Source organism: Antennarius striatus, chromosome 16 (genome assembly GCF_040054535.1).
Source record: "Antennarius striatus isolate MH-2024 chromosome 16, ASM4005453v1, whole genome shotgun sequence".
Lineage (NCBI taxonomy): Eukaryota > Metazoa > Chordata > Actinopteri > Lophiiformes > Antennariidae > Antennarius > Antennarius striatus.
Genome location: NC_090791.1, coordinates 10294947 through 10321310, shown reverse-complemented (window position 1 = coordinate 10321310; position 26364 = coordinate 10294947). Strand labels below are relative to the sequence as shown.

General features: G+C 40.1%; 3 protein-coding genes across 7 annotated transcripts; 1 reads left to right on the top strand and 2 right to left on the bottom strand.

Annotated features, from left to right (window-relative positions):
* Nucleotides 1-2: 2 nt before the first annotated feature.
* Nucleotides 3-9125, bottom strand: gys1 (glycogen synthase 1 (muscle)). 3 transcript variants are annotated; one of them, XM_068336548.1, is made up of 16 exons: nucleotides 8942-9122; nucleotides 6752-6870; nucleotides 6376-6557; nucleotides 5465-5656; nucleotides 5044-5229; nucleotides 4689-4833; nucleotides 4223-4340; nucleotides 3930-4050; nucleotides 3711-3817; nucleotides 3538-3597; nucleotides 3089-3281; nucleotides 2724-2850; nucleotides 2539-2634; nucleotides 2267-2430; nucleotides 2102-2182; nucleotides 3-2021 (listed from the first exon to the last, which is right to left on the bottom strand). In XM_068336548.1, the coding sequence occupies exons 2-16, from the start codon at nucleotides 6867-6869 to the stop codon at nucleotides 1779-1781; spliced, it is 2133 nt and encodes a 710-aa protein (XP_068192649.1). In that variant the 5' UTR covers nucleotide 6870; nucleotides 8942-9122; the 3' UTR covers nucleotides 3-1778. The 3 variants fall into 3 exon arrangements, with proteins under 3 accessions (XP_068192649.1, XP_068192648.1, XP_068192650.1); XM_068336547.1 differs by having other exon boundaries at nucleotides 2102-2430; nucleotides 8942-9125; XM_068336549.1 differs by lacking the exon at nucleotides 6752-6870 and having other exon boundaries at nucleotides 2102-2430; nucleotides 8942-9123.
* A 1272-nt stretch (nucleotides 9126-10397) lies between these two features.
* pold1 (polymerase (DNA directed), delta 1, catalytic subunit) lies at nucleotides 10398-20755 on the top strand. The gene is made up of 27 exons (XM_068336771.1): nucleotides 10398-10482; nucleotides 11340-11528; nucleotides 12012-12125; nucleotides 12398-12538; nucleotides 12718-12843; nucleotides 13338-13506; nucleotides 13643-13757; nucleotides 13873-14002; nucleotides 14142-14308; nucleotides 14408-14512; nucleotides 14695-14835; nucleotides 14949-15059; nucleotides 15192-15383; nucleotides 15473-15561; nucleotides 15661-15777; nucleotides 16390-16503; nucleotides 16834-16981; nucleotides 17631-17726; nucleotides 17900-18037; nucleotides 18322-18497; nucleotides 18603-18755; nucleotides 18865-18967; nucleotides 19061-19193; nucleotides 19455-19568; nucleotides 19651-19703; nucleotides 20319-20416; nucleotides 20510-20755. The coding sequence occupies exons 2-27, from the start codon at nucleotides 11342-11344 to the stop codon at nucleotides 20595-20597; spliced, it is 3318 nt and encodes a 1105-aa protein (XP_068192872.1). The 5' UTR covers nucleotides 10398-10482; nucleotides 11340-11341; the 3' UTR covers nucleotides 20598-20755.
* Nucleotides 20756-21117: 362 nt separating this feature from the next.
* Nucleotides 21118-24369, bottom strand: zgc:55558 (GTPase KRas). 3 transcript variants are annotated; one of them, XM_068336656.1, is made up of 5 exons: nucleotides 24094-24369; nucleotides 23730-23946; nucleotides 22964-23142; nucleotides 22690-22849; nucleotides 21118-22545 (listed from the first exon to the last, which is right to left on the bottom strand). In XM_068336656.1, the coding sequence occupies exons 2-5, from the start codon at nucleotides 23838-23840 to the stop codon at nucleotides 22432-22434; spliced, it is 564 nt and encodes a 187-aa protein (XP_068192757.1). In that variant the 5' UTR covers nucleotides 23841-23946; nucleotides 24094-24369; the 3' UTR covers nucleotides 21118-22431. The 3 variants fall into 3 exon arrangements, with proteins under 3 accessions (XP_068192757.1, XP_068192758.1, XP_068192759.1); XM_068336657.1 differs by having other exon boundaries at nucleotides 23730-23868; XM_068336658.1 differs by having other exon boundaries at nucleotides 23730-23842.
* Between the last annotated feature and the right edge of the window lie 1995 nt (nucleotides 24370-26364).

Sequence of the window (26364 nt, the reverse complement as noted above, 5' to 3'; positions counted from 1 at the left end):
CATCATTTGTAAAACAACTTTTATTTTATATATATATACATATATAATCTTATATATATGATATATGTAATCTTTTTCTCACCAGTTCATCTACTACACCTTGTTACCTATTAAAACCATTGCAAGGAGTGTGTATACAAACCTGGTTAAACCATTGCTTTCATCCATGACAAATACTTGAGCTCCTTTTCCAACACTGACTTTTACCCTTGACCTGAAAACATGGCTGCCAACTCTGAACACACTAATTTTATCTCTGCCTGTCTCATTCCTTTCAAAAATAAATATCTTTCAAGATTAGCCATGTCCATACAAGCCCACAGAAAGACAGGGAAGCCTGGAGTGTGAGGTTATTCATGGTTGACCATGACTGAAAGGTTTTCATACATTACTGCACAGAATAAAAGTGAAGTCTCATACAGATACACCATTTTGAATATGAAAAAGGACTAACTTCTTGTGTGTGGTTGTGTTTCGTGGTGAATAAGCTCATTTTAAAGGAAGCAGAAAATGCTACAAGGTGGACATTTGTGTTTAAAACACTGGAATTCATTCTTAAAGGGCAAGTACACCCAAAAATCAACTATATTTTGTCTCATACTTGTACAACTCCTTATCCATTTAGGATGTTTTGATGTGAATAATCACGTTTTGGAGATATCTGCCACAGACAAAATCTCCCTTAAATTAAAAAAAAAACTCGGAACTGGTAAAATTTACCACGCCATGTTATCCAGGATAATCCACAGATTTTTCTATGGACAATTTAATGCAGGAACTGTTTACCTTCTACCACGTCACTACAGAGGAATGCTGCATCTACTCATGGAAAAGACGCTTGTGTTTGTGACTGGTTGAGATGTAAACAATGATGTCCTTTGTTGAGCTGTGAACTACCTTGATTACTTTAGACAGCGTCTAATTCATACCATTGGCAGACACACCATCCCCTCTGTCCAGTGATACAGTTGGGGATGCTTAGTTGAAATAATACTCTTCCCACATAAAAAACCCAAAACAAACAACTTTATCAAGAGCCTTGATTGCCCTCTGCGTAGCACTGTATAGTTCCCTTAAATTCAAGATAAAGCAGACAACTCTATGGGCAAACTGTTCAAAACTCAGCAAGTCACACCAAAACAGTCTGGATGGATAAAAAGCTCCACAAGTAAGATAAATATATGTATTTTTGAATTTAAGTGAACCATTAATGCCAAACAAGTAAAAACTAGCTCTTATGGATTCATCACAACACTTGACACTTTAAATACAGTAGGCATTTTAAAAGCAGGAGAACATGATCCGTTTTGAGTGTGCATTGATAATGAGCAGGTAAGAAGGCGGGTCACGTGGTTTCCTCTACTTTGACCTTCCTGTAAAATTGAGTGTAAAGCCCACAAAGACTCCTGTTATTATTTCAGTGCTTCTATTTAGTTTTAGTAGACTACAAAACCCAGCAATTGTTATTGTTGTCCATGTTGAATGATCGTTTAAGCCTTTCACATGGATGCATTTCCTCCACTATCCACAGTTTACACTGCTGGTACAACTGAAAAAAATACAAAACAGATACTTTTTAAAACTCTGTGAATACACAGGTGAGGAAGACACTGACAGTGATGCAATTTTTTCCATAATAATCAACGAGTGAATTATCACCCGCCTGCACTCATTTAGATTGTAAGCTTTTGAGTGCAGGGTTGACTTTAAAAACTAGCAGAAGTAAGGTTTCCTTAGTGAGGCTTAGCATATTCTTCAAGTGAGTTTGTGCACACAACTCAGTTTTTATCACTGGGCACTCCATCCCCATTTGCATTGGCTACGTGGGCATTGGAAGACTTGTTCTTGAAGGGCAGACTGTAGGGCTGGCGGATGTTCACCCGGTCCTTTTCTGCTTCCAGATCCTCATCGTAGCGTTCATCATCATTGTCCTCAGCCTCGCTGTGGTGCGGGGATGAGTGACGGGACAGAGCTGGAGATGGCGGCACAGAGGCTGGTCGTGGATAACGGAAACCTGAGGTCTGGGAAGAAGAACCAATGGTTATTAAAATCCCAAGCAGTGGGGAAACATCTTCATGAATGCAATAAGTAACTAACTTACTGAGGTGGGCTCATGAAGTTCATACATGTAGGCCTCAGGAAAGGCTTTAGCCAGGGCCATATGACGGGCAGATATGTAATACTGATGCAGAAACAAGACAAACAGCATGAATCCATCTTTGAGCTTCCACATGAATCTAAATTTTTCTTTTGGGAGTTGCCTCACCCTGCCAAGGTACTTCCAGTCCAAAAGGTCGCTCAGACGCTCAGTGCGGTTTCTCTGGATGATCCGCTGGCGTCGGCTCTGCTTGCAGAACTGGAACAGGAAGGAGGTGAGCTGGTTACAAGATTCATCGACTCCTCGGTACCGCCGGTCCAGGATGTAAATACCTGTAAGATTGGAAATAACAGGTTGGGGAAAAGGCAAATTATCCACATGTATCAGACAAAATTTGAGAAAAACAATGAATTTTAAATATAAAGTATGAGAAAACACACCATATGCAGAGGGATCAGCTATGTGTTCCTCCATGAAACAGCCAAAACCTGACAGGTTGGTAGAGATTGATGGAATTCCCATGACAGTGCATTCAGCTGAAGTAACAGAAAAAAGTAGCAGCGGGGCTTAATAATCTACCATATAGCTAATCACATAAAAACTCTCCTCCATCAATGTGTCAAACCTGGTGTGTAGCCCCACGGCTCATAGTAAGATGGGAAGACCCCAAGGTGGCAGCCTCTAACAAAGTCCTCATAATCCATTGGAAGTAGAGGTGAGGTGGAGGAGAGGAACTCTGGATGGAAGATAATCTAAAGAGAGGAGAAGCCTTTGGTATCAGAGTCAGACATGTGAGTACCAATTCCCCTTTACATAACACGATACAATTAAAATGTTGTAAACATAAGTACAGCAAAAACTCTAATCATACATACTGGAGTAGTATTTATGCATCACCTATTCATTGACGCATTGCCAGTTCAGTTTAGGAAGAATACCATCATTAGTTGTACTGTATTGTACTACAGACAACCAACCCAACCTACCCACCTTCACACGGTCAGCAGAGCTGTTGAACAGGCCGATTCGGCGTACACAGTTGAGGATGGGGTCGCTACTGTCCTCCAGCATGTTATGCGTGCAGATTGGAGGCTGGCATTGTCTCTGAGTTGCAAAGATAGCACGCTTCATTATGGTGAAATCCTCCTTGTCCAACATCTTCGACACGTCCGGCAGCTGCCCTCTGATGGAAAGAGCTTCATTTAGACTGAAGGAAACTTGTCAACTTAATGTTTAACTCATTTATGAGATGTGTGTGCAGGTATCTCACTTCCAAACACAACTTCAACAGAATATCTATAAACATTGCTGACGTTAGGTTTTCAGAATGCTAGGTCTAATGGAAATTTGTTTATGAAGAGGTTTCTTTTTATGCGAAGGGTTGTTTGTGGCTCTTTTCATATGATTTCAACACAGACCATTCTACAGATTTTACTTACACTAGAAGTGACTCATATAGTTTCTTTCCAAAGCGTTCCTTCACGGTCTGAGCAGTATCCCTACCAGGAACAACAATGAAGTGAACACAATGTCAAACAAACACAACTGCAAAGACTTTAAGTGAAGATGACAGATTAATTTAGCACTCTGGCTTCTTTCTTTTTGAGCTTACCAGAGCTGTTTCCTGACTGCTTGGCCCTTCAAGGTCTCCACATTGAAGTTATTTGTCCGAGCAGGCATGATAAAAAATGTAATTACCGTCACATCACTGTGGTTGACCTACAAGAGGAAGGTCATCCAAGCTTGGTTACATCTTCCACTCACCATTGTTTCTCAGCCATGCACGCAAAAACCTTGACTACATCTGTTGACAACGTCAAGACACACTTACACGCAGTAGATAGTTGAGTCTGGCTAAAGCTTCCAGGAAGATGTCCGCACCTTTGTTAGAGAACTCATACCTTCCAGCAATGAAAAGGAACAAACACTTGTCCAGGTTGAAGTCAAGGTGTCTGAAAGTCAAAACAAAATATGTGTAGTGATTATTTCAACTTTGAATGCTTTAAAAAAAGTACTACTTTTTCCACTCTACTCTCAAATATTAACAAATATTTCCTTCTTGTCTCATCAGTCTGGCACTGAGTGAGCAGTAGATGTCATGTTGTGTGCGTTGAAGTGTCTGACCCGTAGAAGTGTCCCCTGACAAACTCCTGAATCCGATTCTTGCTTTGAGCGTGGAGGTTTTGAAACTCGTGGACGGCAGAGAACTTCTTCACATTGAGCCCATTTGGCGTTACGATGTCTGTATGTGACGGCAGAGATGATGTAAGCAGAGCTGCCTTAAAGTAGCTCACACCAGAGTAAAGAAACAGTCAAGCTTTTAAAACGCCCTGCTGCAGTCCAGACATGAATGTCACATTTTGAAAAGCTAAATCTGACAACAACAAAAAAATTCAAAGGATTATAATTTACAATACCAGTTTAAAGATTGGATTTATTTAATGTCCCAACTGTTTTGAACTACTTTTTTTAGATTAAAATGAGAAATGCTTTCCATCCCTGTACAGTATGACCGGTTTCACCAGTTAATGAAGAGTAAGGACAGAATAGAGCCAATAAGGAAGTTCCTGAATATCACACCTCCACATACCAGGTTTCCTCTTGAGCAGATGCTCTGCCTCAATGGCTGTGATCTGAGACACTGTGGTGAAGACATGGGCACAGTGAGCAGCTGCACGCTCCAGACAATAGCGGTGGTAGATCTGTCTGTCACCTGCTTCCTTATCCACGTTGAACTGGAAAGCGACATAAACAGGAGAGAGACTCCAATAAATTGCTTATTGAAGTTTTTTTTTCTTTTTTCGAATCAAGTATTATTCATAATAGCGTGACAAATGTTTGATTATATTTATGTTTGTCAGGCCTGTTACGGATCCAAAATCAACTTAAAACATCTCTTTCTGTTATCGACTGTCTTTTTAATCACTCTAAAATATCCACAATACCTCTGCAAGTTTATTATAGAAGTCCACATTTCCAGCACACAGGTATCGTCCCAGTAGTGTGGCGTGAGTGGTGAAGATGGTTGCAACAGGAAGCTGTCTTTGTCGACACAAAACCAGACCAAGACCGGCTAACCATTCATGAAAATGAGCCACAATGTGTGGAGGTTCCTCAGACTGAGCTGCATACTGCAAGGTGAGAGAAAGCAGTTAGTATTGCCAACATACAGTATATTATAAATAAATTATTTTTCAATGTTTATTTATATAATAAAAACTTTGAAAAGGACACCCTGATAATTCCTCATCCTTTTGTACACAAATAAGAGTCCTCAGCCTCTCCTTTGGACACCAAAGAGCTAAAACAATTTATGTTTTATTTTTTACTGAAATTCTTTAGCTATTTTTCAAAATCTGAGCTGACCTCTCCCAGAAGCCAGGCTGTCAGAAAACCAAACAGCACAGCGTCGTTGGCCTCGCGGTCAAACCATGGAACGCCAATGTCACAGAGCTCCCACAGCTCGCTCTTCCAGGTGTCCAGAGACCAAGCAGTGAAGCCGACATCTATAAGAACAACGTAGGGGCTGCCCTCGATCAGCCACCGCCCGAAGTAGACCTGGGACAAGATTTGTAATTTGCGGTTAATCACATCATTATTTTACAACAAAAAAATGATATAAAGCACCTTATGATGAAGTTTAATTGCAGCTCTTACTTTTAAAGCATCAGTGATCTCTGTACTTATTACTATATCTTGTTACTGCAGTTAAATGGGACCTTCTGAGTATAATCATAAATCTCCCTGACAAAAACACATTTCAATCCAACAGTCAAACACCTAGATTGACGATCGATGTTTCACTCAGACAAACTTGTTCCATGTACTAATAAACCAGAATGCAGCTGTGATCTAATGAACTACAACACTTAATATTCTTTAACATGAAGACTTTCAAAGAAACTATGCTGAAAAGTTTCTGTGACTCTCTAGAAAAATGGCTTCACTGTCCATTAAAAAAGTTCCATCACCGCCACCACTCATCAGTCTTCCATTTTCAATGCCAGAACATGCCCACAGTGACGCAGCACAAAGGACTAAAAGTACTACGCTCACGGGGACAGGCATCTATTTCTGGTGTGCGTCTTTCAGAGTGACAGTGATACAACATCTAACCTTTACAAGGAAATATCACGGGGTCACGAGACGTGCCCGGTCAGGGATAGGAGGCCACGCAGGGAGACGGTGGGGCCAAGTGAGCGTAGTTCCTGACTGCTCTCAGTAAAACAGTCTGAACTCAGGCATGTGTGTGTGTGTATGTGTGTGTCTAGTAGTACCTTACACCCACTGGAGTTCATCTTCTCAATGGTTTTCTTCAAAATGGGATTGGTGGGTTCGATCAGCTCCACCTGAGTGCGTACATTGCTCTCCACATAGGGACCCACCAGAAAATAGTTCTCCCCCCATTCTTCTGCGGTCAGGCGGGCTTTGGTCTGGATGACGGTGTAGATGCCTCCGACTTCACACCAGCAACAAACATGTCACACGTATGCACAAAAAGTTGGGACAGACAAATAGTTAAATTCAACCTGATCAACAGTGTGTAAGGGATTAAGGTGATGGGTCTCTCTTGTTAGAAAAATCTCTCTGCAGAAATGACCCAGTTATAATAATATCACCCACTAACACATACAGGCATACACACACACTTGCCTTTGTTAGCGACTTCCCAGGCAATTTCAAAAAGAATTGCATTTTCCAAATCAAACTCCTCGTCCCACTCCTCCAGCCCTGACAGGGATGTAACGGACAGGCTGCGAGCCAGCGGCATGCTGGGTAGATACACAATACACTCATCTTAGCAGTGTGCACTGTAAACCCCGTGCATGATTTCAATCATTGAATTAATTTACAAAAATAGAAGAATTCACTGGTCCGCAAAAAAGGTATAAAATTGAAACCTGCTCTGTACTCTTCCTTCTAAAGAATTCCAGTCATAAAATGTCAAACTTGGGATTTAAAAAACAACAACAAAAAAGCAAAACTATCTTTACATTTTTTTCAATCTAGATAATAGGATCATTTAACCTCAACGACACCTTTTTTAAACAATGCTACCTCGTATTGACCAATATTTCTCCACTCTAGAAGAAACTAGCCTGCATATTATTCATAAACCACACCTGGTGCTGTAGAACACTATTACATTATACTACTGTGATGTAATAACCTTTCTCAATTTTTTTTTACAAACTTCATGCTCTTGCTTTGCACAGTCTTTTGTCAACTTGTTTATACCTTGCGTCTACCTATTTCACTCCAGAGAAAAGCTTTTCATGTCTGTGGTATTTGCTCTGCAGAGGATCAAAGGGCATGTTCTGGCTACTATTATTACTGCCTCTAAGTATATAGACACATGTACAATTATACTCCAGTATGATCACAGAACCTTCCACATGTCAATTGGAAGACAAACCCCACAAGTTCACACTGTCCTTCAACTCCTGGAGTGAGAAAATGTCTACAAATTTGTTTTCTCTTAATTAACTGAACGATTTATAACAGCAATCAAGGAGGAATGTGTTTCTTCTGATAATGAGATGCAGTGAAAGTACAACTTTGTGTGGGAGAGTGGCATGAGCGAGAGGATGCTGGCATAATGGAATGAACAGATAAGGGTAAGGATTGAGTATAAAATTGATCCAGCCACTCACACTTTAGCTATTGTTGAGATCTGATGTGATGCAATCGGGTGAAGTTGAGACACGAAAAGAATGAACCTGTGCACCACACTGGGTTACACATGTACAGAAGGGAAACTGTCACAATAATCCTGACCACGGTTTTGGTGATTTTTACACCGTTTAGAAGAAATCCAACATCTGCGTATCATGGAGCTGATCTGAAAACTAACACAGAACTGACTGACTGGGGAAGAAATAAAGATCACACATGGTTTGGTATGGGAAGATATAGATAAAGACCCATAAACCAAATCAGTAGACTGATTACTGAAGACTGTAAACATATTCTTAAATAACCTTTACCTCATTTGCATAAATTTTATTAAATGACACTTGACTGATGTAAAGTTCAAAATATCTCATTCAGAATCAGGAATTCACTCAGAATCCCATTCTGTTTGCATTTTGAAGTCTGATCACTTTCCTAAGTAGCTGTGACGTCATCCATTACTTCCTTTAATCTGTACATGCTCCTTTAGTTAACTCACATGTGATTTAGGCACAGGTGAATTCTCCATGCTTGAGAGAGGACAAGGCTTCCTAGTTCACAACATTTTTACGTGATCCATCAGCATGTGTGTTAAAGCATGTCGTGATATTTAGAGACAAAAATGAATACGTTTTCATCTTTACAGACTATAAATACCAAATTAATAAAAGTCGACCTGCTGCACATTTCCCCCTCGGCCTCTCAGACGGAACCCTCACCTGCCTGGGATGCTCACAATGACATTGCATGTGAGACACAACCACAATGCCTTTGCTTATTCTAGAGACATTTAAGAATAATTTTCATTTGTCTTGTCCAGTGGGCCTTGCAAACAAACAAACAAACAAACAAACAAACATAAACCAACACCTCCACCACCACCTGTCCCAGAATCAGACTGTGGAAGTCGCCCCGCACGTCAACATCGGCCAGCGTTCAAACGCTACAGGTGACAAGAGCGTCACAGAACCAAGAACAGAACTCCCAGCTGAATTTGAATGGATTCTATGTTTTCTCACGAATTGGGCTGCGAACGTGCCCTGAAGCAGGGACCCACTGCAACTCAGCTGCGGAGACGTGCGCAGGACGCAGCGTCAGGGTGCGCGCCGGGCGCACTGAACAACTACAACTATTACGATTGTGGAGTTTAAAGGAGACATGTCTACTCACCCTTCAGTTTCGTCCTAGGCTCGTCCAAAATGAACTACACATTGGCAGCTGTCGCGGTGAATCTATAAAAAGGAAGAGCCAGTAGACAGTGAGGAAAAGGGGGCGGCGGCTGTAGTTACGTGCCGGCGGTTCACATTGGCTCGGTTCGCTCGTCACCGGCCGGACTGGACGGGCACGGGCTGTGACGTAGGAGGAAGACGCGCCGCTTGAATGGAGAAAGGCTTCGAGCTGCGCTCACATTATTCATGAGCTTCCATCCCATTGGCCTCGGACTCAGTCGCTCCCCGTGCACAATGCAACAGGAACTGGGCGGTTTCGTGAATGGAGAATCTCCATTGGCTGAGCAGAGGTTAAAGGGATCGTCGGGGCCGCTTCGTCCCCACGCAAGAGGGGGATCGTGACCAACCGGTCAACTTTTTTCCGTCGTGATGAGAAGAGAGAAGAGCAACAGGATTACATGTACTGTAATATCACCTGACAGTCATGGCAGCGGAGTTTTCAGAATAGAACGTGATCAGTGACACGATGACACAAAAATACATTTCAATCATCTATCCTTTAAGATCCACATGGGCATTATTGGGGTTAGTATTAGTAAAGTTGCTGGAAATAAGCGTGTGACATTTGCTTTGCCCTTCTTCCTGTGAATAATTCTGCCCTAAATTTGCATTTATTTGCTTTGCACCTGTGACATATGCAATGACAATAAAGTTGACTCTAATCTAATTTTAAATTGGACTGGATTGTCACCATATTTCCATCTACAGAATCAATGCATTGATTAGGGTGATCTTGAATGTGTACACAAAGGCAGTGAATTATCATCTCAAGTAAATTCCAGTAAAGATCTACGTTCTGAAGTGTCACTTGGAATGGCCCTATTCAACCTACAAAGTTCACGTGTTCTGTATTATTTGGTGTCCTCTGATTATTTACGTGTTGGATGGTTCTGAAAACAGCAACAACTTTCAAGACAGCACACAGGTGTACATTGATTTCTGCGAAAAGATGTAATGCTTACTGGGATTAAAATTTTCCATCGATAGTATTATGCTGTCAAAGTTGCAAGTATAGTTGATTTCCAAATTAATCACATTGTACTGTATATTAAAGCCAACCCCAACAAGCATAATTGGTTTATGTTAAAATATATACTTCATCGCTGTTTTATGTGTAATTTCAAGCCATAAATAAATGTACAAATGGGAAAAAAAGGCGTTGCATGATCGTTCTAAATGTCGGTATAGCAAGTCCATGCATAAACAAACACGATTAATATGATTACATTTCCCTCCTTCAACGCCGAGCAGTGATGACGTCATTTCCCCGGGACACGCGGGTTTTTTAATGTTTTGGGTATAGTCAGAGTATATCTGACTTCCCGTAAACGTACCAAGCAGTTTCCGCTTTAATGGTGACGTCATTGTCCATTACTTTAATTTGTCCAAGGAACAAAACGAAAAACTTCCGCGCTTTCGTTGCTGAACGTTCACGGATTGAAGAAGTTGGCGGGAGCGCTTGTCAAGAAGTAACGCACATAGGTACTTAGAACTTTGTTAGAAATGAATACGGATTTTGATAACTGTTTGACGTTTTGCACTCTGAATTTATTCACACGAGTGTTGCGATCAGCTTTGGGCGCGAATCCGTCCTGTGTTTACAATCAAGCTTGCTAGCTGAATGCTCTAACATAGCTCTTACAAAAGCAAGTGCGGGCTCATCAGTCAGAAAATAACTCAAGTTTAACCATTAGTACCCATTGCAAGAGCGAGGTTAATATTTATTACACATAGTTAAAGCTTTGGCACTTGTTTTAAACAACAATAAAGCGTCGAGACACGTTAGACTCAACGTAGTTTAGTAACGCTGCAGTCTGTTGAGTGAAGTTAGAGCAGCAGCAATGCGTTAATCTGGTGGAGATGCTTCATTTTGGGCTTTACGGAAGACCATGTCTCATTTTGTTAGCGTCTGAATTACTGCACATGACTTTGGTTAATGTGATATTCATCCCATGTTTATCACATTTAAAACAAAATGTTTACGTTTTGGACTTGTTTGTTCCTCTGCGTTCTGTCTAGGCTGTTTTTTTGTTAATCTTTTGCCCTTGTGTTATCGTTCTTTAAATCTAATATGAAAAGTTACGTGTGTAGTTTAGTACATTAGTGTGCAGTGTACAATATTTTATTCAGACTCTTCCGCAGTCATTTCACCACATATTCCTCACTTATACCCTGATACGTTAGCTTTTCAGTTGTGTCTATTCTTTGAGATTTAGGGTAATGTCTTGGCTGTCAATATGAGTGTAAATGTGGTACAATGTAAATATATTGTTCTGATTGATTTGTCTTATATTGATGTTTTCAGCTATCGTACTCTGTGTTTGTGTTTTTCAATATAGCCATGGATTTCAAAAGACGTAATGGAGGTCCTTTGATGAATGGTGGATCACAGCCCAAGAGGGGTAAAACAGCCAATGAATGGGAGGACAGTCCATCCCAGTTCGAAGAAGAATTGTCAATGTTTGATGATGGAGATATGGATTCAGAGGAAATGGAGGGGCAGGCAGGCCATGACGTCGTTCCAGTAGGTGGGTTTTGCACAGTACTGGTCCGGTTGGTATTTGTCTCTTGAAAGAGATTGAGTTTTGGTAAATTCCATGCAGACCAGTTTCAAAACTGCTAAGATAAAAGTGGTACACCTTCAAAACTCAATGTAATAAAGAGTCATTGTCTGAGGTCCAGCATATTTAAAATTTGCAAGCCTCATACTGATGTTTATAATTTCCATATACAAGCACAAGTAGATGCACAATTTACTCTGCAGCTAATTGTAGAATGATTATGATATACAGTATATGATAATAATTATGTTGACTTTACAGCATGAATTTTCTCGTTTTAATGCAAGTCATTTATATGGCTGGTCTTTAAGAATTTCTGCTTGTTAACCAATTTATACCATTGTATTTTGAGTTATACGTATAAGAATTCTTGACACCATCACAGTTCCCTTCTGACCCTTGAAGATAAATACTTTGATTTCATTTCTATGTTTCCTTGTCTTATCTCAGGCAACCTCTTCTCAGCAGACCTTAACCCTCGCTGGCGGCGACCTCAAGCTCCTGCAATGGATCCATCATCTGACAATTTGGTGTTTCAGCAGATTGAGCTTGACTATTATTTAGGTAATTTTTGCTGATCTCAAAAAAGATTGCAGAGACTTTATGCGGTTGTATTTACAGTTGTTAGTAGCATAAACTGGTGGATTTTATTTTCAAGAGAATTTTTTTCAAAGCTCACAAAGTTGCTAGTTCCATAACATACCTGACTTCCCATTCAGTAACATCACAACTGCCTTTGAGTTACTTTGGCTTCTTTGTTCTGATAAGACTTCAAAAACTCTTTCACCTGCTCATCGTGAAATTACATTTTGTTTTTGTCTTTTTGTGTCGTGCAGGAGCCGTGGTGGCAGGCATGCCTGGCCAGTCACGAGGGAAAGTTCCTATCATAAGAATGTTTGGTGTGACAGACAATGGCAACAGTGTGTGTTGCCACATCCATGGTTTTGCCCCTTACTTTTATGTTCCTGCACCAAAAGGTGAGTCCGTCACATTTTTTAGTCGATGTGCATTTGAAAAGAATTTCTTGGTACAAGATGCTTTTTTGTCTTGAAACTATGTGATTGAGGATAATTCATCCTATAAACCGATTATTGAATTAAGTTTTTTAAAGCCGGTATGTTTCCCTAACCCTAACCCTAATCCCTTCTTTGAAAAGGGTTCACATCGGCTTACCTTGGTGAATTTCAAAGAGAGTTAAACTCTGCTGTCCTGAAGGACATGAGATCTAATAAGGACAACGTCTCTGTCACGGTTTTGGCTGTGGACATCACCTCCAAAGAGAGTGAGTACAAATGAGGGAATTTTAAACAGTTTACATTGCAATAAACAGCATTTAGCCAGCCCACAGAGGAGAGCATCAAAAGTAACCGACCATACCACAAACGAGTTCTTTTAGAAATGTATTGTAAGTAAAGTCTGGTCAGCATTACTAATTGTACATCTTGTTAGAAAATTTACCTCTGCAACTTATTCATTTTTTGTTTGTTGTGTAATGTTTATAGTGTTTGCTGGTGTATGTATATTGTTTTTTACCCATCAGGGCCTGCAGATGGAAATTAGCAAGTAGCTAAATCTAGTGCAAAATGTGTTTTTACATGGTCCCTGATTATAAACTGACCAAATAAACTAATGAAGTTACAAAAATTACAGTCAGAGACTAACTGTTAAAGAAGCTTCAGAGTTTAATATAATTTTACATGCAGCATAATGAAGTTAATTTACTATACTTTCAGCATCATTCTAAGAGTTAGATCTTTAAAAATCTTTTTCCTATAGACATGTATGGTTACCACGGAAGGCGTAGTCTGGATTTTTTGCGGATCACCATGGCGATGCCCCGTCTCATTGCCCCAGCGAAGCGGCTGTTAGAACAGGGCTTCAAGTTTGGGCCCTTCTCCTTGCAGGGTTACCAATCATACGAGGCCAACATAGACTTTGAGATAAGGTCAGTGACTGCTGTTTTAAAAAAATTGGTATATATATTTATCCATTTTTGTGCCAGGTATTGAAACAGAATATTTGAGTGAATGCAGGATTAAAGATGTAGTAAATGTGCCAGATGACCCTCTCTGTTTTGACAGATTTATGGTGGACACTGATGTGGTGGGATGCTGCTGGATTGAACTTCCCAAAGGCAAATACAGAATGCGTGAAGAGAAAGGCTCAGGGGACGTAAATTCTCAGTGTCCAAGCAAGGTAGGTCTATTTTCATATGGGCTCGCAGGTAATATTCCTTGGTAGTCCTTCATACTAACTTTTGGCGTGTATGAAGAGAGTTAATAAACTTTCACTCCCTGGTTTCGTCCTTCAGGTGTCTTTGTGTCAGTACGAGGTGGATGTGGGTTGGACAGATTTGATAAGTCACCCTGCAGAGGGAGACTGGCAGAGAATCGCACCGCTCAGAGTCCTCAGCTTTGATATTGAGTGTGCAGGAAGAAAAGGTGGATTTTACTTTCTCTATTGAATTCTTATTACGCCATATGCAAACCATAACCTAGCATTTATGTTTGAGAACTGATTGTATTTGATGAAAGGTAAAGAGTGCAGAGTCTGACTCTGGTCGTCATCATATTTTCCCAGGAATCTTTCCAGAAGCAGACAAAGACCCTGTGATTCAGATAGCATCTATGGTGCAGCGGCAGGGTGAGACAGAACCCTTTATTCGCACCGTGTTCACGCTCCAGTCCTGCACCAGCATTGTTGGCTCGCAGATATTGTGCTTCACACAGGAGAAACAGCTACTGCAGGTGTACATTCTGCTCTTCTCAAAACTCAACATGTCATCCTTTTGTGATGTTTTGCTGATCATCTGTCTCGTCACTGTGTCTCCTCACACCTCTGAGCAGAGCTGGGCAGAGTTCCTAAGAACGGTGGACCCAGACATCATTACTGGATACAACATCCAAAATTTTGACTTTCCCTACTTGCTCAACAGGGCAGCTGCTCTAAAGGTTAGATGGTGGCACATTCTTTAACAAAAGCACAAAATGTAATACCAAAGTTCAAGGTTTGTTAGCAGGTTAAAAGGAATGCACTCAAACATTTGCAGAAGGAAGATGTTTTCATTCTAATTAGAGGTAGACGTTCTTTCCTTTTCCCCTCTTGAGTCAGGAAAACATATCTTTGTGTGCAGGTGGATCTGTTTCCCTATCTCGGCCGAGTGCAGGGCATCAAGTCCGTTTTGCGAGACGTCAACTTCCAGAGCAAACAGATGGGCCGCAGAGAGAACAAGACCATCAACATGGAGGGCCGAATTCAGTTTGACCTGCTGCAGGTCAGATTTAGCTGCAGCAAAACACTTTAAATAAAGTCTTAATCAAATTTTAATTACAATGCTTTTGCCATGCAGACTGTTTAGGTGACATTTTATTGGTGTGCTTCTGTCAGGTTCTCCTCAGGGACTATAAACTGCGTTCTTACACATTGAATGCTGTCAGTTTCCACTTTCTGCAAGAACAGAAGGAGGATGTGCAACACTCCATCATCACTGATTTGCAGGTAAAGCATAAATACTTGTTTGTATGGGACTAGTAGCTTGTTATCGGTTCTTGTCTCCAGAATCAATATTTACCTATCTGACAGACGACTCTATTTTCTCGTCAATTCTTCCCGCTTCCTCCTCCATCATAGAATGGCAACGAGCAGACACGCCGTCGTCTGGCTGTCTACTGCCTGAAAGATGCCTACCTGCCGCTGCGTTTGCTGCAGAAACTGATGTGTGTGATTAATTACATGGAGATGGCCAGGGTGACAGGGGTGCCTCTGACATACCTGCTCTCAAGAGGACAGCAGATCAAAGTTGTCTCTCAGTTGCTTCGACAGGTAGCAAAGACTGGGACTAGTCAAGGACGGTTACAGTATGAGTCCATGTGGATGTAAGGTTGGAAACTATCTGTGTGTTCATTTTTAAGGCCATGAAACAGGACCTGGTCATGCCTGTTGTGAAGACAGAAGGAGGAGAGGACTACACTGGAGCGACTGTCATTGAGCCGGAGAAAGGGTGAGCACATCTGTTGCTGTTTTTAATTCGTACGTCTCTGTTCATGGGGGTTCTATGTCCTGTGCGTTTACATTACCTCCTTATTCCTGTTCTCTGCAGCTATTACAGCCTTCCTATTGCCACCCTGGATTTCTCCTCACTGTATCCGTCCATCATGATGGCACACAACCTGTGCTACACCACGCTGTTACAGAGAGGCTCTGACGAAAGACAAAGGTGAATGGTTCTTTTTTTGTTCTCAACTTGCTATTTCCCATCTGAACTTCACAAAAGATGTCTCATGAAACATGGTCAGTTATCATGCAGTAATGCAACTAACAATTTTCATCGCTGATCTGTTGTTGTTTTTTTCTATCATCTTTTGTTTTATTGATAAAATGCCAGAAAAATGGTGTAAAAATGTCAATCAGTGTTTTTCAAAGCCAGCCATCAATATATATGTCATAGAGGTAAAGAAATTAGGAATCAAGGCTTAATTTTAAGGAGCAGAAACCAGCAGGTTAAGTTTTCTTTTAAATCTTCAGGGCTATTGATCATAAAAAAAGGTTGTGATCATTGTCAACATTGATGACTAATCAGTAAATTGTTGCAATTTACAATTTTTCTTATCAACGCTCTAAACGTTACAGCAGGAGTGAGTTTCATAGATTTTATCTCGGATTTTATCTTATTTCCTTGCCATTTGTCTTTAGCCAGTCTAAAAACATGAAACACTAAAACTGGCAAAGTCACTAGTTCTTTAATTTTTTGTTGATTATTTTTTCTAAACACAAATGTTTTTCTGACTGTTATTAATGTGACAGACCTGAAATGTTTGTGTGTCTTCAGCCTCTCATCGCAGGACTTCATCAAGACTCCGACTGGTGATATGTTTGTGAAGAGCTCTGTGAGGAAGGGACTTCTGCCCGAGATCCTGGAAAACCTGCTGTCTGCCAGGAAGAGGTTTGTCCAAAAAATCATGCTTCATGCTCATCATTCCTTAAAAATTAATTTGATGTAAAGCCTAATATACTGTATGTGTGTGTATTTACTCTGGAAACTTGAGTCTCAGACTTGCGTGAGACACAAAAGTGCTTTAAGCAGTCGATAAGAGTGTGAGAAAAGGTAATACAGATATAAGGTGATTTAAGATCAATATGGGGAGGGTCATGAACGTTTGAATTACCATAATTTGTTATTTGCGTGTGGTTTCTGGAAAGCATTACCTGCAAATAACGAGGGCCCACATCAGTCAAACCTTTGTGCTTAGCTGCTTCTACTGTCCATCCGCAGGGCCAAAGCAGAGCTAAAGAAGGAAACGGACCCCTTTAAGAGGCAGGTTCTGGATGGCCGGCAGCTGGCCCTCAAAATCAGCGCAAACTCCGTCTATGGCTTCACAGGAGCCCAAGTGGGCAAACTGCCATGCCTGGAGATCTCACAGGTGAGGTCTTTATGTAATGGTTGGGTGCCATTGTAAGCACCCGCCCTGTGTTAAGTAGGAAATGAACACACTAGTCAGGCAATACCCATACATAGATCAATACGTCCACACTGGTAATACACAGATCGGCACAAATATCGTTCAGACAATGTGTTGCAGATTAAAAAGAACATCAAGATTAGAAACACAGGTTTAACAAAAGAAAAATGTAAGCCTTCAAAAGACATTAATTAATTGCATAATTGTGTTTTTGCACAAAAAAATTAATAAAGAATTTAATTAATTTGAAAACATTTAATGTTTTTGAAATTCTGGTACACCTCAACCTTCTTTTAGTAGGTGTGTTCGTTCAGGTTTTCCCTACTTTACTGATTGGTGCACATCCTTTCTTCTGCACAGATGTTGGAGCAAACTCATCGAAATGGAGCAAAGATTAGAGTTGAAAAAGGATTGAGTCTAAGGAATTAAACAGAAAGACTTACTAACAAAGTAAACATGAAAATAAAACAAAAGTCTTGCTCCGTTTTGTTGAGGGTTGAATCAAATTGACTGCACGCTTTCAGAGAGCTGATGTGTCTGATGACATTGTATATTCAACACCCTAGATCATGTTGTGAGGAACAAAACATCTTTACTCTTCTTCTTGTAGAGCGTCACTGGTTTTGGAAGACAGATGATTGAGACAACTAAACAGTTGGTGGAGTCCAAATACACCATTTCCAATGGTTACCAAGCTGATGCCAAGGTGATGGATACATTTAGCTTCTCTCCATTAGAACCAATATTCCTTTTCGTTGTTTTTGCTGCTGTATTCTAAATGTAATTATAAAGGTATGGAGGCTGCTGTGGGTTTTTTTTTAATGGGCTCCCTTTGAATCTACATTTAATGTTATGTTTTGTTTTTTCCCCATTTTGAAGGTTATTTATGGAGACACAGACTCTGTCATGGTTAAGCTTGGAGTTGCCACAGTGAAGGAGGCAATGGATATTGGGAAGGAAGCAGCAGAGTGGGTATCGTCCCACTTTGTATCGCCCATTAAACTGGAATTTGAAAAGGTCTTTTATTTCTTACCTCTGAATGTTGTGATTGAATTGTATCTGTTGGTTGGAGTGTGGGGATGAATCTTTCTACTGTATGAAATAATACCTCAGTGACTGATCTCAAGTAGTGTTTGGTTTCCAAAGAGCATCGAACAAGATGGACCTGCAGGGGCACGTCTCACTAAATGTCTTTGAGAGCAATCAGCAGTTTCAGATTTCATCTAATCTGTTCTCAAGCCCAAAGAAGACTGTAGAATCGAACCAGAACACTGTCTCATCTATATGTGTCCTTTCTGCAGGTGTACTACCCATACCTGCTGATCAACAAGAAGCGCTATGCAGGCCTCTATTTCTCCTCCAGCCCTGACACGCATGATAAAATGGACTGTAAAGGCATCGAGACTGTCCGCAGAGACAACTGTCCTCTGGTTGCTAACCTGATCAACACCTGTCTGCAGAAGATCCTCATAGACAGGTAATCACAAACACTATTAGTAGTTTGTTGGGTGATTTCATCCATTTCCTAATTTTTATTAAAATAATGCGACTATTAACTACAAACAATTTATTTTTTGGTCAGGGATCCCCAGGGCGCTGTGGATCATGCTAAAGAAGTGATCTCAGACCTGCTCTGTAACCGTATCGATATCAGCCAGCTGGTCATCACCAAGGAGCTGACACGCACCGCGCAGGAGTACGCTGGCAAACAAGCACATGTGGAGCTAGCTGAGAGGTCTGATTACCAGAAAATCTCCACGCTGAGTTGTTTCATTTCAAATCAACCCCCATCATAAAATGTTTGTTTGTTCATGAACCGACCCTTTACTATCGGCCTTTCATAGAATGAGGAAACGAGATGCTGGCAGCGCCCCAAACCTGGGGGACAGAGTTCCGTACGTCATCATCAAGGCTGCAAAGGGAGCGGCAGCATACATGAAGTCAGAGGTCTGTAAATGAGCATGTTTGTTACATCCCTCTTTCCTTTTTTTAAGTCTTATCTAAAAGATAATCATGATTTTTTTTTTTTCACTGATTTAGGACCCAATCTATGTGCTGGAGAACACAATTCCCATCGACACACAATACTACCTAGAACAACAGCTGTCCAAACCCCTGCTGAGAATATTCGAGCCCATCCTAGGAGAGAGCAAGGCAGAGAGCGTTCTGCTCAGTAAGACACACATCATGGTTATTATAGTTCAGCCAATGAGCAGATAATGTTACGATTCTACAGTACAGTATATGTAAGGAACTGGAACAAATGATTAAATAATTTTGACTGAAAGTTATGAGCTATCGTAATAGTTTGCACATATTTTTAAGCATTATTTGATGTCAATTGTAAATAAGTTGTTATAGTAAAGAACACTGAACGTGTGTCGTTTTCTCCAGCTGTAAATATTAAGGTTGCTGTTGATTTTATGTGTTTCAGAGGGAGACCATACTCGCTGTAAGACTGTGTTGACCTCAAAGGTTGGGGGGCTGATGGCGTTCGCTCAGAGGAGAAGCACCTGTATCGGCTGCAAAGCTGTGCTTAAGACAGATGGTGTGTGTGATCATAAATTTGAGATCTACTCTCAGATTAAGTTCCGCCTCACTTGGGTAACATCTAACGTGTGTCACTGCAGGTGCTGTGTGTGACTTCTGTAAGAAGAAGGAATCTGAACTGTATCAGAAGGAGGTAGGCAAACTGCTATCGATGATATTATCTATTGATGTCTTATCTTTGCTGACAGAGTTATGCTTCTCTAACTGTGTCTGAATACAAGATGCTGTATTGTGACCTGTGGCCATCAGTCAGTCATCATCCCCCTCTGGTGGCTCTTCAGAAATTCCTCCGGAATTGATCTAAAGTGTATTTAAATTCACTGAGCAGATTAAACACAGCAGAGTACCTCTTGTAATATCAAATCAAATGTAGTTACATGTAATTAATTAGTTTTGGACTCCTGAGCTGGTTGAATGCAAGGCTTTTCTCTCCAAAATGACAGCTCCAGTTATTCATAATAGTTAATTTCTAAGTAGATTATTTAGCTATCTGTTCATCCCTATGTCTCTGCGTCTATGTGTGTGTGTGTGTGTATAATTTTTTTTTTCTCAGTCATAATTTAACTGTTCAGTATTTATGAATGCATTTTTTGGGAGGTAGTTTAACATCTGTATTTCCTCGTTTTAGTGAACATTGTGACTGTGCCATCTCCTGTTGTCACATTTATAGTTTAACATATTCAAAGATTATCAGGGAAGAAACAGAACTTTTACCATTATGTCTCACATATTGATTGTAAATTGATAGATCTATCACTTGAACACCCTGGAGGAACGTTTCTCTCGCCTGTGGACTCAGTGTCAGCGTTGCCAAGGCTCCCTTCACGAGGATGTGCTCTGTACCAGGTAAATACTACACAGCACATATTTGTGACGACTGTTCGCTGCATCCATCTGGCTGAGCAGGCAGTAACCCTTTCCCTTCTGGCTCGTCTGCAGCCGGGATTGTCCAATCTTTTACATGAGGAAGAAGGTTCAGAAAGATCTTGATGACCAGAGCAAGCTGGTGTCTCGCTTCGGATGGTGACCACCCCCTAGTCATGACTTCTGAATCTTGTCGTCCCTTTGTAATTGTTTGCTACACATTTTGTGCTTGTAAAAATATACATTATATATCACACTTATGTTTTCTAATGTGAATAAACTGACAGTGGTGTCTTTTTGGAAAAATACAAATAAAACACACTCCCTTCCTTCTGGGCTGTCATGATCATTAAATCACAGCTGTTAAATCGTGATGCCAAATATTTACACACAAATTGCTGAGCTGTATCACTGCTAAAACTTAAACTAGCATGGATGTGTGCAGTCCTCAGCTGACAAAGTGAAAGTTCACACTTGAATAGAGGAACATCGTCTTTTCCAGTGTTACTGTCGGTCAAACCAAAACTTTTCTCACCACTGATTGGAAACATTTTTTTTCTCTTACAGGGCTGAATGAGAAATAGCGTCAAACTTTGAGTTGAGTTAGAAACTCATCCACTTGACTGTTCCTTAGCAATAAAGATCCACTATGGGATTAAAAAAAACACACCATACAACAGATGCTAAAGATATTTACTTGTTAATTACAGCAGAGTGCATTAAGACAACATAGTGGTCAGTGTGACGCATTTGGATCAGTTGCTCCATATTTAAACAATGGAACGACATCAAGGTTAAGAAATTGAGCTTTTATAAACCACAGAGGACAGTTTCTTAATGCTGACATTTTAAACTGGTAAAAGCTTTTTTAGATGCTACAAAAATAGAAATATAACAATCCATCATTGTTAGCGTGAGGGTGATAATCACAAAACAAGCAGCTCTGAAAAAAACTGATTCTGTATGAAATGCATCGGTGTGGATAAAAGTACAATATGTGATATCACATTTTGCAGTGGCTACATGCATGGTTAGTGCAGTGTAGCATTAATATTGGTTGGAAATGGTGAAAATTAACATAAAGCTGCATTAGAATTGGACTTTGGAACACAGTGTGAACAACAGTAGGGCTGACACTCCAAACTGAGTTAATGACAGAGATGAGCATGAGAGCTCATCCAATTGATTCCTGACACAGCCATTGGTTTGTTCCTGATAAAACAACATATTTCTCATTCTAAATTCTACAATAAAAAAAAAAAAACTAGGTTATTCATAGTCTAAAAACATTCCCATTTGAAATGTAGACCTGTGAAAATTAAACATACTATATTGCTGTTTCACGAGAGTAACATTTCCACTTATCTGATAAAATGCTTTCTAATTAATATGACACTTAGTGTGGCAATTCATGTAAGCTGTGCACAGACTAACAATTCAAGTGGCACCACACTACACAATAATTTCAGCCAGACAATTCTTTTGTAAATCTGAGTTGAATGAATCACCTGATGTGCAAAGCGCATTGGTGCACTGCTATCACTGCTATGAACCCTTGACCCCTAAATAGTCAACAGGAGTTGAACTGTCAGTAAAAACACTGGGTGGACAAAAAACACTTGGAGAAAAAAGATATCATTCAAATTCACCTTCTGGGTCTTGGAAAAAAAAAGAAAGTAAAACTGATGTTATTTTTGCCACAAATGCAGATTATAACTAAAATTAAATTAACTAAAAACTGCGGTTTCTAGTTGTTTGGTCATGAAAACCAAAATAAAAAATAAAACCTAACACTTAGCATTTATTCGGCACTGCACAGTGATGAATGAATGACATGTCATAAGTGGAAACAGAGTAGTAATGGATTCTGCCATGTCCGCTACCTTGCGCAGAGCTGTATCGAATATCTTCAACATGACAGGTGCAGTGTGTGTGAGAGGGGAGCATGAATGAAGAGCTGCAAGAAATGCTGCTATAGAATCATGCACCGTGATTTGCTATAGAATCATGCAACGTCTCTGAGTGTTCTTTTTGCTCTTCTTGTTGCTGCGGCTCGTCTCCTTATAGCGTCTGATCTCCCGTACTAGCGAATAGAAAGCTTCTTCTACTCCCTGCAACACAGAAACAGAAAAATGTTTGTCTCATGCAGGACCACAAATGATTTTATTCTGACCATTAAAATCCTCATCCTAGAACACAATTCATACAGGAGCAAATACAAACTAAATACAGGTGTTACAATCTTTCCCTTTTACCTGTCTGGTTTTGGCAGATGTCTCCACAAATGGTACCCCGTAGCTTCGTGCCAGCTCTTGTGCCTGCCTTGTCTCCACTGTTCGAGTACTTAGGTCGCTCTTGTTCCCCACCAGCACCATGGGAACACTATCACTGTCCTTCACTCTGTTGATCTGCTCTCTGAGGGGAGAGGGGGGGTACATGAAATTTAAGTGCTGCAACACTTTAATACTTCCATAGTGCTGGGTAACTGATTCTGTAATGACACAAATAAACTTATAAAGCAACCTATACCTGTAGAGGTGAACATCCTCAAAAGACTTAGTGTTGTTGATGGCAAACACACAGAGGAAGCCCTCCCCTGTCCTCATGTATTGGTCCCTCATGGCGCTGTACTCCTCCTGACCTGCAGTATCCAGGATGTCCAGAAGGCATGTCTCTCCATCAATCACCACCTGCTTTCTGTACGAGTCCTGTAACACAGTGTTGGCATAACCTGATCTTGTAAGCAGTTATGAGAGTACAAACTGCGTGTCTGCCAGCAAGTTGCGTCACACTGATTCCCACCCTCCCACAACAGTCACACCGCTTCATCGTGTAGCAACAAGAACTCAATGATTGGAATGCTTTGTAATGAACAAGCAGAGGCTTGAACATCAACATCAACTATGAAATCTAATTACTGAAAGTGACGAAGACGAGTTCAAATCATGTGTTGGACAGCTCAGGCAGTTTCCCCATGATTTTTGACATGTATGACTGCACTTTAAGATTTGTGATAGCATGACTAGAATGTCCTGTGAGGACAGTTTCAATATTAATTTTGAATTAACTGCATTTTGTTGACAGCTAGTCTATTTATCTTACAAATTAAGACTTACTATATCTAAAAAAAATGTTTTAAAAGTCCATTAGTGGGCATTTTTGACATTGCAGAGGATGTTAAATTAGACCATGTAACCAGATTTACTCAAAGGCAAAGCGTCGAAGATTAATTCCTATTAATGAGCACAAAATTGTTAATTACTTGGAAAATTAAATGTTTAATTTGTGTTCTCACCTCGATGGTTGGATCATATTCATCCACGAAGTGGTTCTGGATGAGCTGGATGGTGAGAGCGCTCTTCCCCACACCTCCAGCCCCGACCACCACCAGCTTGTACTCGGTCATGCCTGGGAATGATTAACCCCGCAGGTAGCTGTAGTTTAACAACGGATTGGTTCAGCATCGGGTGAACGCTGTTAACCACCTGATGAAGCCCTTTTCCTTTCCTTCACTGACACGGCGAGAAGATTGACCCAGATTTAACGTAAGGGTTACCAACTTCTGACGTTTATTACGTTAAAACTTCCTTAGTTTAATATTCGACATATATTAGTAAAAAAAATAGTGATAAACGTAAGAATCACCTCAACAAACTTACCTTAATGTGCGGTTTACAAGTCTGTAAAATTATAGCTGAGTTTACCAATGGATTAATCAGTTTAGCTTGCTACATAACGTTAGCCTCCACTGATTTCCTCATTCAAAACACTTGTAGCCAAACCTCTCGTTCTGTCTGCAGCCTCTTCTTCTAACTAGTTAAAAATGACTAACGAAACTGTGAAGCTACGACTAAAAATCTTTCTTAATGTTATAAATCAATTACAACGCCAAATTCGAACGACCTCTTTTAGTCTCCATTTAGGTTCATTGAAAGAGCAGCGTTGTCGCGTTAATCCTCCACGAAACAACCAATCAATCGAGGAAAAACAGATTGACGTCGCAATAGCGCAATCATAGTAGAGTTAAATGTTACAATCACGCCCAAATCTAGAATTTATCATCCAATCAGAAAAGGGAGAAGACCTGATTGGGCGTGGCCCCTCAGGCAAACTTCCAAACCACAGTCATTTGAGCTGAGACATGGAAATTAACAATGATAACTAAAAGAGGTTGCCCACATTAAACGCAGTTTAATGGAATTATCTACCAGTTCCAACAATGATATCCTAAACCACGTAATAGTTTTCAATTAACGGCTAAGTGATCAAACGTAAGAATGTTTTATTTTATTTTGAAAGATTTTGCGGAAATGTCTGTCCAGAATAAAATTCCTGTGAGATTTGGGTGTAGTCTAGATAAATATTTACTGCCCCCCAGTGGTCATATTTTAGAACTACACTAGATGATGACTGATGACGACAATGATGACGATAGATATTTCATTTAAGCAATAAATATATTATTAACCCTATATACACTAACAATTTAAACTACTTCATTTATATGTGACTATTATGAATGCCAATAACACCATTACTATTACAATTATTGCTGTCACTACTGCCACTTCTGATAATAAAAATAGTAATCATAATTACATTAAATGTGCCTGCAATACAAATGACTAAATGATTTGTGTTACAATACAAATGACTAAAGCTATAATTTAGTCTAAAATTTGAAATAAAGTGCAGTTTCTTCATTTGAAATTTACACTGAAAAAGGATCACACCATGTATTCATCGGTTTCAGCTTCTTAAAAGTTTTCTTTCAGATGCACTGGAGTCAGCACACATGAAAAAGCATCACGCCCCATCCTCTGGTCCTTCATCCTCACTTCTGCTATCCGTGACGTCCATGTTTTTCCCTCACCCTCCCACTGAGTGCATCTGCTCTCCCATCTAATCTTTGCCGAAAATCACAAAGATAATCCAGCACCATCTGTCCTGACAGAAATACAGGGAGCTGACATTGTGCTGTGATGATGTAAAAACTTAAACACCAATTTTATGTGTCATCACGTTGTAAGGGATAAAACCTGATGACATGATTGTTCTGAAACAGTGAGATCACCATAAAGTACTTAAATTTTATTATACACAAGGATATCTTACATATACTTTTCATACATGGAATATTTTCCACATTTTTTATCATTGTAAATATGAACATTTCTTTTAAAATTTTCCCACCACACATTTCATCAACAAGGAGGAGGACAACATTGGGACAGTCATAACTGAGACAAAGAGATTTGATAAGAAATGCACCAGTACAACACTCAGAAGCAAAAAACAAGAATATCCATCCATGCCTTGAAGACATGTCCAACGCACTTTCACATTTTACTGAATACCCCTGTTTTGAATCAAAGAAAGCATCAGAAACATTCAGCACTGAATTTTATTTCCTACTATAGTTAGCACAGATTATTAAAAAAACACCCTTTGATTCTTGATTCTGATTGAGAGTTGTCTGAAAATGTATTTTAAAAATTAAATTGTCTTTGCTGGCATATATGTTGAGTGCACACAGACTGCAGAGGTTGTGTTTGTGAGTGTATGTGTGCAGGCATGCCTGTCAGCATATGCTGGCTCTATCTACAGCATATGAGGCTGCAAAGACTGTACAGACATGCTGCTTTATGATTTGACAGTTCCTCTCCTGGATTTTCAGAGGAGAATCACCGCTGAACTCTAAACCACATTAACCAGCTATCAGAGCATCAAGATGGAGATGAGCAGCTTCTAAAGAGCATGAGTGGAGCTGACATTATTGTCCAATGTCTTCATCATATCTTGACACACCCTACGGCAACGTATGACTATACGTATGTCCTAAACTCTCCTTGAATATATGGGCACACTGGACTCTTAAAACCATGTAAATACCTGGTAGTTTGCCACCATTCCTTCTGTACATTGTACAT

Coding starts and splice junctions, on each gene's coding strand:
- pold1 (XM_068336771.1), top strand. CDS start 11,342: ATGGATTTCAAAAGACGTAATGGAGGTCCTTTGATGAATGGTGGATCA. Junction 14,513..14,694: donor ACAGGGCAGCTGCTCTAAAG/GTTAGATGGTGG, acceptor CTTTGTGTGCAG/GTGGATCTGTTTCCCTATCT. Junction 15,778..16,389: donor GGCTCTGACGAAAGACAAAG/GTGAATGGTTCT, acceptor GTGTGTCTTCAG/CCTCTCATCGCAGGACTTCA.
- zgc:55558 (XM_068336656.1), bottom strand. CDS start 23,840: ATGACCGAGTACAAGCTGGTGGTGGTCGGGGCTGGAGGTGTGGGGAAG. Junction 23,143..23,729: donor AATATGATCCAACCATCGAG/GTGAGAACACAA, acceptor ACTGTGTTACAG/GACTCGTACAGAAAGCAGGT. Junction 22,850..22,963: donor GAGGATGTTCACCTCTACAG/GTATAGGTTGCT, acceptor CTCTCCCCTCAG/AGAGCAGATCAACAGAGTGA.
- gys1 (XM_068336547.1), bottom strand. CDS start 6,869: ATGCCGCTGGCTCGCAGCCTGTCCGTTACATCCCTGTCAGGGCTGGAG. Junction 4,051..4,222: donor GTCAGGGGACACTTCTACGG/GTCAGACACTTC, acceptor TTTGACTTTCAG/ACACCTTGACTTCAACCTGG. Junction 3,818..3,929: donor GACTCAACTATCTACTGCGT/GTAAGTGTGTCT, acceptor TTCCTCTTGTAG/GTCAACCACAGTGATGTGAC.